Source organism: Eumetopias jubatus, unplaced genomic scaffold, assembly GCF_037043125.1.
Source record: "Eumetopias jubatus isolate StellerSeaLion01/CBP00866 unplaced genomic scaffold, mEumJub1_p1.0 scaffold_10, whole genome shotgun sequence".
NCBI classification, from domain to species: domain Eukaryota; kingdom Metazoa; phylum Chordata; class Mammalia; order Carnivora; family Otariidae; genus Eumetopias; species Eumetopias jubatus.
In genome coordinates, this window is record NW_028274816.1 from 82,162,698 (window position 1) to 82,174,347 (window position 11,650).

An 11,650-nucleotide genomic window follows, 5' to 3' on the forward strand; every position below is an offset into this window, starting at 1 on the left:
ATTCTAGTGTTAATTTAAAATAAATTAAAAGCTTATTTTTAGGAGACCCAAAGGGATGCAAAAAGTCTCGAAAAGGGGACTGGCTTCAGGCAAAGTGCCCATGAGTGACCCGCTGGCTGGGGTGGCTGGGGCACACGGCAGGCTGGGTGGGCAGGACAACTGCCCCACTGGGCACACCCGGCGTGTCCTGTGGGTGCCAGAGTCCAGCTCCGCTCCCTGCCGTGCATCCCGGCCAGGGACAAAGGGGTCTGCTGTCACCGTTCTACAAGGTGCCACTGCTGAGGCCAGAAGGCAGGTGGGAGCCCCAGTTCCGCCCTCACCATATTCCTGTCCACGCCCGGGCCCCGAACCCGCCGCCTGGGGGCCGCCAGGGCCCCGGGGAGTGCTGGGGAGGAGGCATCTGGGCTGGTGCCCTGCTGAGTGCGAGGCGCCTGCCTGCGGGGACGGGGACGGACGGGAACCTGAGCAGGGGGCTGGGAGGGAAGCAGGACGGGGAGGGTTTGTGGGGAGGGACCCCACGGAGATGCGCGGGCTGGGGTGGAGCTATGAGGCGGAGGGGGAGTAGGAAGGCTAGAAACCACCGGAAGCTCAGGGCTCCCCCGGGGCAGGAGGGCAGGGGAGGGGAAAGGGAGTCGGAGATGCCTCCAGAGGACACACATCTCCCACCCGCCACCGCTTGGGGCCACCACACACCCAGGCGGGCTTGGCCGTCAGCCCACCGGGGCCTCCCGGCAGTTGTGCAGGGGTCAGGGGCTGCCCACGGAGAGCCAGAGGAGGGAGGCACGAAGGGAAGGAAGGAAGGGAGGAAGGAGACAGGGAGGCCGGCGCTGACCTCAAAGTTTCCGGGCCTCCCGTGCTCAGTGAGGGTGTGAGCGGCAGAGGACAGAGCCAGCCTGCTGTGGGTGGGCGACCCTCCCCATCTGCAAGTCGGCCGTCACCACCCGACTCCCCCCCGGGGGTCTCCCCAGCCCTCTGTCCTCCCTAAGCCTCACGCTCCTTCGCTGAACTCCACCTCAGGTCTGGGCACAGGTGCCTGTCTGGGGTCGGGGTTTGAGGGTACAGAAAAGGGGGAGCAGAGAGGAGGGTGCAGCGCACACCCACAGTGGGGGAGGGCTGGAGGGCTGAGGACAAGGAGGGTGGGCTGGGGACAGATGCGCAGGGAGAGGAGAGACCCCAGGCCCACTCACGGCTCAAGGCCGGAGTCCCGGCCCCCCATCACTAGCATCTCTTCACGCTCGCACAGAGAAATGAGAGGGAAGAGAGACGCTCAGAGAAACATCCCCCCCAGCCCCCCCCCCCCCGCTGACCCACCCCCCGGGGACCTGCCCCGGGTCATCTGCCCAAGGACCCTGGAGCCATCCTGCCTCTGGCCTTGGACGGCCCCCATGGTCTCCGGAGAGAGATGCTCAGCACCCCCACTCCATCTGTGGGGCTCCCAGACTTGCAGACTGCCCTGCCCAGACCCAGGGTCTCCATCTTCATCCCCATGATGTCAAACCCTGTGAGAAGCCCCAGACACATCTGACGAGCCCCCATGCCTATGGCCCCCAGAAGCAAAAGCCAGCCAGGAGGATGGCAGGCCCCCAGGGCCAGTGCAGGAGGCAGAACCCGTTTTCTACCTCTGTGCTCAAGACCACTGGACCTCTAGACAGACCACGGGGAGGGCCTGGAGGGACTGTGACCTGTGAAGGGGGGCCTCCAGGAGGTGCCCATGTGCCTCCCTGCCTGTCCCCAGGGAAGCAGCCCCTCCTGCCAGACGCAGGCACCAGTCACTTTCTTTCCCGGCCTCGGGGCACATCCTGGGGCCGGGGTGTGTACAAGTGTGTGTGTGTCCATCCAGCTCTAACGGGCTCCGAAGACGCAGAGCAGGGGCCGCCGGCTATCAGAAGGCCTGGACACGACCAGTCCCACCACGCACACCTCCCTGGCCAGGTGTCGAGCCAGAGAACCAGGAGCCGGCTCCCAGGGCTCGAGGTCCAAACAGCAAAGTGGCACCGCGTGAAGAGCCTGCCTGCCCGGAATGGAGATGCCACGGAGGGCAAGGGGGGAGACCCACAGCCCCTGCCTTCTCCCTGCTCCCGTGTCCCTCATTTTCCTTTGGTTGGTGGCCCCCATCCCACCCCTGAGTCCACTGCCCGCACAGCCACCGACCAGGAGGAGAGGGGCAGCCCTCCCCAGCATCCCTCCTCACCCACCACTGCCCTAGGACTCAAGTGAAGCCTCTGGCTTCTGCCCCCAACCCCTGCCGCCAGGTGTGACACTAACAGGGGGACAGCTCACTCTGCCAATCTGTTTAGCGCTGACACCTTTTAAAATGTGGCACACACAGCTTGGGAGCCTCTGTCAATGACAGAAGATGTTTCTGGAAGGTGAGGAGATGCTGACCCGGCCCCCGGGAGGTGTCCCCACAAGCTGGGGACACGCAGAGGGCACTGCCAGCATGCATGGCCCCATGTTGCGCTCAGGTATGGGGGCAGGGCACCTTGGTTTTTAGTGAAGGGTCAGTGCAGACCCTGGCACGTCTCCCACCTCTCTCCCTAACTCGGTTCTCCCAGAGCGGGTCCTTATCCTCCCTTTTCTCCAATGTGGGAGTGAAACTGCAGGAGAAAACCTGAGCAAGGCTCTTCTCATACCCACAGGCGCGTGTGTGCCACCCAAGCGTGGCGCACACCTAGGGGCCCCCACCGTCCTGGGTGGCCCAGCTCCAGCAGGAATGAAGGGACGGAGGACACGCCAGACTCAGGACCCTGCAGCCCCACGGGAAAGGGCATCAACCCCACCAGCACTGGTCTGGGGAGGTGGGCAGGGGCTGCTGTGCAGCCTGGGGGCTCAGGGCACCCAGGAGGGTCGGGGCCTGGAGGCCACGCAGCACATGGGACAGGAGATGGGCTGGAGGCCCAGGGAGGTCCTCCAGGGAAGGAGAGGTGGAATCTGAGCAGAATGTGGGGGCACGTTCAGGGCTGGGGGGGGCCTGGGTAGAGCTGCACCGCAGAATCACTGGGGGGCTCTGAGAGTAGGTGAGGCCAGGCCCCGGTGGGACCAGCTGCAGATAGAACGTGTGACAAGCCTGGGCACAGCGGCTGTGTCCGCGGCCCCCTGGAGAACGGGCTGGGGCTGGCTCCAGGAGGGGCAGGGAAGGGGAGCTGAGAAGGGGCCTGGGCCGGCACAGTGACCAGAGCCTGTGGGTGGCTGGGTGCAGACGCTGAGTCCTGGGAATGGTGGGAACTTCGTATGGGGAGCCCTTCCTGCAAGGGGAGGCTGGGGTCTCCAGGGGTCCACCGTGAGAGAGAGCACAAAGGAGCTAAAGCAAGGCGCGCGGCTGGCCGGGGCCAAGCCGTGCAAGTGAGGGCCCCGAGTGGGCTCCACCCTGGCAGGGGCCCAGGAGCTGAAGGACAGAGCAGGTGGCAGGAAGTGGCGACGCACCAGCATGCACATTCAGGTCACCGGACACCTGGCTCTCCCAGGGGCGCTGGAATGGGATTCCTTGAAGGCTGGTTGTGGGTGAGCGTGAAGACCTGGCCGGTGGCGTGAGCACAGGTGAGCAGGATGCGACCTGCGTCCATGCACTGGGGGCACGCGTGAGCTCAGTCCATGGACGTGCTGGCTGCCCTGTCGGGGTCTGCGGGGTGGGCCTCCGCCTCTGCCCACAGAGGGGACGGGGGCTGTGCCCGGAGGCAGTGCCTGTCGGCCCCTGAGGCAGAGCCCATCCCACGGTGCTGCTGGGTGGACGCCGGGCGGCAGCGCAGGCCCAGCCCACTCCTACCACCGTGTCCCCACCCTGGGCTCAGCTCCTCGGGTCTCTCGTCCAGCTATCCGCGGCGGGCCTTCTTCTCTCCCCTGTCCAGCTGAGCTCAGCATGCCCACCTCCGAGACGGAGGGGCCACCCCAGTGCCCGGCCCTGGAGCCGCCTGTGGAAGTCCCGAGGAGGAAAGCCCCTGGCTTCCCCGAGGGACAGGCCGAGGGACCCACCCAAGACCTGCCGTCCCGTCCCGGGAAGATGGCACGAGCGGTTCAGTCCTTATGTAATTTACGTCAGGACTCTCTCTTTCTTGGCGGGGTGCCCCAAGAAGGCACTGCCCCCAGGCCACCCTGGGGGACACCAGCCAGCTGCTTAGAGGCTTCTGCGGACAGCACGCCAGTCCTCTCGCCCCTCCCCCATTTCTGGAAATTTCCAGTGGAAAACCAAGTTCCTGCCCTGCGGAGGGGGAGGGGCTGCTTCATCTTTCCTTCCGGTTCCAGGCACACAGTGGGTCCCCCCCCCACCGAGCCTCAAAAGCATTTGCATCTAAAGACACTGGACTCTTTGTTGGGGGGCCCGGGAGCAGGGAGGGGAGGGAACCCAACCCACCTGTTCATTCCCTTCTCCTCCTCCCCCCACCCCAGGTCAGAATGAAAAAAACCCGCTTCCTGGCTGATCCCATCTGGAACCTAATCGCCCAGACAGCTGCTGCGGCCCTCGGAGGCCAGCTCCTGGCTCCCAGCAGCCCCTGGCTCCCAGCTCGGGCGCTGACGCCTCCCGGCCAGGCCTGTGCGGCCCCGGGGCAATCGCAGCGCCCCCGAGCTCCTCCAGCACGGCCCGGGGTGGGGGGGGGGGCTCTGGTCGCCTGTCCTCCGGGGGCGGCTGCTCATGGGGCCACAGGACGCACGGATAGTATATATTACAACAAACAGGGGCGGCCCACTGTCAAACAGACCTGTGTGATCTAAACGGTATATTATCCCATAAAAACGTCAGAGCCAAGGTGGAGCGGCAGCCCCCAGCTCTGGGCTCCTGAGGCCCCACCTTCTCTCGGGGCTGGGGGTGGGGGGCTGCGGGACATTTCCTAGATGCCCCACACGGGCTTTGATTGTGTCCTGATCCCGTCTTTGGTGTGAGAAGGAGGCCCCAGAGGTTAATGGGGACCGGGAAACCGGGCGCTGTTCCCTGGTGGACGAGCAGGGGTGGGGGGACATCAGAGCATGTCACCCATCTGCCAAACAGGGCGCGTGCTGTGCACCCTGACACCCCGAAGTCACACGTGGAGAAAGTAACGTGATGCTGCAGGAGGACCTGGGGGGTGGGGGGAGGCTGTCTCCAAGGGGCACCCCCGAGAGGCCAACTCTCCAGGAGGCTGCAGGCAGAGGCCGGTTTGAGAACCTTCTCTGGACAGGTGATGATGCGCCAGGCTGTCCTGCGGAGGGGCCTAGGCCATCTGTCCCGGGGGGCCTGTTTCTTCTCAGAAACTGCCAGAAGTCACTCCCAGGCTGCATGCAGATCGACCTGGCTCGGGCAAGGACCGGAGACATGAGGCCAGGAGAATGCGGGAGAACGCGCCACGCCAAAGGCTGTGAAGGGTCTTCTTGTGGCACTCCGTGACAGAGACCAGCCCAGGGGCCAGGCAGGGCCCTGGTGTCCCTTCCAGGCTGGCCCTCAAGGAGGAGACCAGGGCCCCTGCGAGAAGCCCACACACTGAGGGAAGGCACGAGCCGGGGGCAGAAATGGGGGAGCGGGGCTGGTGGGAATCCCCAGAGACCCTGGTCACGCCAATCCAGACAGCGGCCACTCAGGGTGCAGCGTGCAGGGCAGCTCCCCACGGCTGCGGCCCAGAGGCCTCTCCCCGGAGGCAAGCAAGGGGGGCTGCAGGGGGGTGGTGACCACCGCATCTCTCTGCCCTCCTGGAAAGCACTCATTCCCAGTGGTACTGGCTGAACTCTCTGGGGCTTGGGAACCCCCCCCCCCGACCCCCTGGAGCCAGACCAGGGGCGTCCTGGGAAGTGTAGTCTTTTAGGAGTTAGGAGGGCCCCCAGGGATTTCCGGGGGCGGTCCACTAAGGAACAACAAGGAAGAGAAGAGACCAAAGGGGATTACCCTGACCCTAATCCCTGGGTGGAAATTTAACATTCCTGGAAGTGGCTGAATGTAGACATCTGCTGCCTGAAGACACAGCCAATGCTGCAGTTCCTGCCTCGGGTCCTCCCCGCGGTGGCTTCTCAACCAAAGCCGACCCAACTCTTATTTTGGCGGGGAGACCTGGGAACTCCCTAGAGATGAAAGACCTCCACCAAAGTGCACCCCCCCCCACACACACACTCCTACCCTCCTCTGACCACTGACCCCAGACACCGGGAGAGAGAAGCGCCAGCCAGGGGACAGGGGTGCTACCTGCCCAGCTCCCGCCGAGGCTTCTGCGCATCCCGCGCCCTCCAGCACGTTATTTATGCTCGCAGCCCACTCTGATGACATATGTAAGTTGACAGCGAACATCCTATCAACTTGCTGGAGTGTATCTTGATTGTTAAAACACACTCTTAAAGGTGTACGATCATTTATCAAATTAAAATAGCTGCACCTAGCCTGTCTCTTTTCTGCCTCCCCTGACCGCCCCCCCCCAGCCTCCCTCCTCCTTCGGCCTCCTGGGCATCCTGCCCTTTCATCCAGGCCCTCCTCCTGAGGAGACACTGTCCTGTGCTTCCAGGGACCCCAGGCCCGGCGCCCCCTCCCCACCCTGCCCCAGGCCAGGGCAAGCCCACTAATCGCCAAGAAGTGACAAACGCCAGAAGCCCCACCAATTAAATTTTAAACTCATGCAAAGCTCAGTGGCCAGTAAATTATTATTTTTATTAGCTTGAACCAAGTTCCCGTAAGAGAGAAAGTCAACTTGCTCCCATGAATGGCTCTTGTATAATTTATTTAACTCTGTGCTCTTTGCCAAAGCCTGGAATATTTTTAGCTCGTTCTGTTGTTGGATTTGGCTTTTTTATGTGTGTTTCTGAGGGGTATTTTTAGCCTCATCCGTGTTATTCTAACAGACTCCTATGCGTTCGGTCCTGTCTGTGCGGGCTGTTGAACCCAGTCTCAAGGCAGAGGAGGGAGATTTCTAAGAATAACCCGGGAGCGTTTGGGGGTGAGTGTGTTTTCCAGGGGCGATGTGCTATCTGTATGAGGCCGCTCCCTGCCTCGCTGGCTAATTTGTTTTATTACTCACGTGACCTGAATATTCCTATAGGAATATCCTTATAGGCGATAATCAGACAGGGGCAGCACAAGCCCCACTGAGAAAAAACCCACATTCCAAAAATGGCTTCGGAGGGGCGGGCAGGGCGGCTGTGGCCGGGCCGGTCTATGCGGCCGCCGGATCCCCGGGGCTCTGCAGCGGGGCGGCCCGCTTTGATGTCTGGTTCTGTCACTTCCCGAGCAGGATGGGTAGAGTCTTCAGAAAGTAACTCTTTTCACACCTACTTAATGTTGGTAACTGTTGCAGAAACACCATCGTGTCATTGAGTTAATGAGGTATTTACGAAAATGTATTTTTTTCTTCACAAAAAAATATCACATGATGAGGGAGGGGAACCTTTCATGGGGTCTTTTCACACTAGGAAATTATCTTTCTTCCTCCAGTGTGTTTTGCTTTCTTTCTTTTCGAGGTTGGCAATCAGAAGCGCGTTTTGCAAGGAAGTTTCCCGTACTCCCAACAGAAGGGACCTGCCGCCCTGTTTGTTCCCAAGCTCCCCTCCGCCCAGGCACCTGGCTTCCAGGCCGGGACATTTACACCCCAAAAGAGACAAGAGAAGAGGCAGAGAGAAGAACCCAACCCACAGCCAGACCGTGGAAATCGGCACCTCCGCCTGCCTTGGGTAGAGGCCCGGTGGTTCTCGAAGGCTTGGCCTGAGGGCTGGACGGACAGAGAAGGATGGAGGACAGGCGCTGACCCGGCCGGAAGAGGGGGTGGGGACCGGCTTCTCCCAGGCCCGGCCGCCTCTTTTTTCAACATGCCGGGAGAGGCGCGGTCCCCAACCGCTCCAGGCAGTAGTGCCGGTGAAAAATCTTGGGTTGATGCGTTGTTGATTTTTTTTTTTTTTCCCCCTAGATTTCACAGCTTTGCCTCCGGACCATCTGTATTAGAGACAAAATCTAACACTGCACTAAAAATAATGATTCCAAACATTTTAATTGCACCTTTTGGTGACAAGGTTACTGGAGCAGCACTTTACCGTAAAACCCTACAGCCCGATTATAAAGCTACCAGCACTTTCATTTTTAGAAAAACAATGGCAGAAACCCTGGAGCCCAACGTCCCATCAGGGTCCTCAAGCTGACGTCTTGAAAGCATTGGGTGGGGCAGCGCAGGCGGGCGGGCGGGGGCGGGGAGCCCCTGGGCTCAGCCTGGGTGGCAGAGCCAGGGATGAGGAGTCCTGGGAAGCTGGGGGCTCCATCCCTGGTGGCTGGGCCTTACTCCCCGTTGGACCTGGACACACAGGAAGGAGCTTCGGAGCAATATTCCTTTCGACGGGGGCGGTCGGAACAGTCGGAGCTGGGAGGGGCGGCTTGGCCTGGCCGGCAGCTCAGAGACCGTCCGCGGAAATGGGAAGAAAGTCCGCCAAACTAGCCATTTGGAAATCCGCACACAAATGGGAAGAAAAATGTTTTTAACTTGATTATACTTTTTTTTTTCCTTTCGAAACTAGATCATATATAGATACAGACCAAAGCAAAGTGATCTGGGGTATAATTCCTTTAAAAAAATTGATGTAGCTAAATTTTAAAAACCAATACAATATTCTGGCTTTCAGCAATTTCAGAAGGCTTTCAACGGCAGATGTTTCTAGCTGGATGCCCATTCGGCCAGCCTTTCTGTCACTAATGGGTTGGGCACCTCCAAGCACAATAGGTCTCTCTGGTGGGGTGGCTATGGCCTCCAGGAACAGGGAACACGTGGCCCTTCAGCCCCCCTCTGAGAGTGCCCTGGGGACCTCCAGCGCCCTCTAGAGCACCCTGCGTATGGGGAGGAGGGCTGGGTCTAGGTCAAGGACACAGACCAGGCCAGCGCCCACCCAGTATCTCCAAACCCAGCATGGCCTCCGTTCCAAGAACCACGTGCTCAAACTTGGAATGAGCAAGACAATGGTCCGGGCCACCCCGTCCACATTCCCACCTGACTTGGTGGCGCCTGCACCTGGCAAAAACAGAAAAGGGACATGGCGGCGGCTGACCAAGACCTGACCAGGCTGTGGGTTGATGAGTGGGGACAGGGGAAGGCAGCTGTGACCTGAACTGACGGGGAATCCCACCTGGCTGGGCCTCCGCAGAGTGGGATGGCCCTGGGGAAGCCTCAGCGTCAGGGGCCCTTCCAGACCCTTGTCTCGGGGATGCTACTACCTGCCAGGCTAGTGGGCACAGCATGTGTGTGAGGGGGGTTGCAGCTGCTCCCTCCCCCTCGCCCAACCTGCAGGCTCAGCCTTCCCCTCCCTCAGCAGGGGCTGCAAGCCCACAGCCAGCAGAAGGGGCTGGTAGGGAGGCTGCACTGCCCCTGCGGCCAACATGAGCCCTGAGCCGCAGCCCCCCAGTGTGGGCTGAGCTGGGTGGGCAGCATCGTCAACGCAGGGGCAGGAGAGACACTTAACTTCAGGGACAGCCAGGACAGATATTTTTAAATCACCAATCTCCCAAGCAAGTACGTTTCCTCTTTCGAGTTATAAATCTAGATGGGAGAAAAGAAAAGGGCAGAAAGAGGGAACAGCAAGGAAAGAAGGGCAGCCTTGCTGAGGCCCCTTGCCCAGCGCTGCGCCCAGCAGAGCCTGGGAGCCCAGCCCCTCCACTCCTTCCTCCTTCTAACTTTCTGAACCTCTCCGCGTTGTAAATGCTAAAAGCCCATTAGTAATTAAACAATTTTACATATTTTTTTCTTTTTAGGAAATTTATGTTTTTCTGTCTGACTGCCCTCCCTTCTGACATTTTCCCTTCTAGCCGAGTCTTCCATCCGTTTTAATCCACACACTAATTGTAATCCCATTAAAGCAGATATAATTTTATTAGTATTCACAGTTCATCAAGCTAGCAATAATAACTGTAACTGCCAAATTAACAAACAAACCCCCAAAAGCGGCAAACAACATTTCTGGTGTTTAGAACAAACTGTAAACAAGAGCAACCCAGCCTTCAAGGTTGACCAGCAGGCACCCTCGCCAAGCCCCAAACCTTATTCCTGCAAACTCTGCGGGCTAATAAGGCCAGTGACCCCCAGGGTCTCCCCGAGGTAGCTGCCTGGCTCTGCTTCTCCTCGAACCTTGGTCTACAATAGAGTATCAGAGCTGCCCAGAGGGGTTAGGGTTGCTCGGCAGGCCTGAGTCAGCCCTGCCAAGGACCAACCCTCTCCGGAAGAGGATCCGAGAGGACAGGAACGCCGGGCGGCCCCGTTCTCTCCCCTTGGAGCAAATTCGCTGCGCACTCGCCTGCACCGAAATCCCGAGGCGGCCCCGCGCCGCCCCCAGCCCAAGCCAACCCAAGCCGGCGCCCGGCGCTGCCCTCCCCCAGGGCCGCGGGCCGCGAGCCTGGGCCGCGCTCTGGCCACGCTTCGTCCGGCTTTAGCAGGATACCAGAGGCACTTGTTAAAGCACATACAGCCCCTGCAAACGCATTCTCACCCTGACACTTCAAGGCTTTATATAGAAACAGGATTTGCTCGTCTTACACCAGCAGTCCCTATTAACGCTCACCCCGCGCACACACCGCCCTAATCCGCCAGGCCGCGGCGCCCCCCGCCCCCAGTCACAACAGCCGTTTTGTTCCCGCAGAAAGTGCCTCGTTGTCCCAGCCCCGGAATGTCTTAAGGATGTGAATGCAGAATGCAGAAATGAGGTTTCCGGGGAATTTAGTTTTTCTGTAGGAAGGGGTGGGGGAGGGGGGCAGGAGGGGAAAGCCTTTATTTTTAGCCGGCTCCCGGGCTGCCCCTCCGAGACCCCGGGGACCCCGGGGAAGGCCGCTCTAAACCGCGATGATCCGGCTGGCGGCCCCGCCACCGGAGCCCCGGCAGGGAAATGAAACCGAAGGCTGCTCGGCAAACGCTCCAAGGCGAGGACGGGCGCGCGCCCATTCCCCCTGGACCGTGCCCACCTCTCGGCTGGGCCTCCTCTCCCGCGCCCGCCCCGGCCGGCACTGACCTGTGTGCGAAGCCATGGGCAGCGGCGACGGGAAGTACTTTCCGGGCTGGAAGTGAGCCGGGGGCTGCGCGGCGGGCCCGGCGGGGGCAAGGCGCGCGGCGGCGGCGGCGGCGGCGGCGCTGCGGTGGCCCAGGCTCCCGCGCTCCGACAGCAGATGCGGCGGCGGCGCGAAGTCGCGGCCATCCATGCCGGGCCCCGGCCCCGGCCCCGGCCCGCCGCCGCCTCCGCGGAGCAGCGCGGCCGGGGCCCGGGGGCGGCTCGGCGCGCGCGAGGGGCGCGCGGGTGGCGCGGAGGAGGCGGCGTCCGGAGTCACCGGCGGGGTAGCTGGCCGGTCAGCACGCCGGCGGACTGGGCTCCTCGGCGGGCGGCCGCGCGCCGAGCCGGCGGCCACCGTGCGGGTCCATAGTCTGCGGAGGCAAGCAGAAGAGACTCGGTGATTCGGGGGCTCGGCTCGCCTGGGGGGTCCGCGCCCCGCCCGCCGGCCGGAGTCACGGCCGGGCCGGCCGGCCGACGGGCCGGCCCGGCCCGGGACGCTCGGCGCGCCTCCCACCGCTCGCGCGCGCGCCGGGCCACCCGGGCCGCCCGGTCCCCGCGCGCACACGCACCGTCCCGGCCGCGCTCGGCCCCGAGGAGCCTGGGGTAACCCCGCTGCAGCGCTCGCCTCTTCCCCTTCGCGTTCCCGCGGGTCCCTGCGGCGAGGGCGCCGCGGCAAAAGGCTGCTGGCTCCGCTGGG

At 61.9% G+C, this 11,650-nt stretch overlaps 1 protein-coding gene across 1 annotated transcript in view; it reads right to left on the reverse strand.

The window, feature by feature from the left end:
• Positions 1-11,104, reverse strand: part of BAHCC1 (BAH domain and coiled-coil containing 1) — a 59,773-nt gene extending 48,669 nt beyond the window's left edge. The window contains exon 1 of the mRNA XM_088028104.1: positions 10,918-11,104. Coding sequence (XP_087884230.1) covers positions 10,918-11,104 — 187 coding nt within the window. The remainder of the gene's footprint in view (positions 1-10,917) is intronic.
• Between the last annotated feature and the right edge of the window lie 546 nt (positions 11,105-11,650).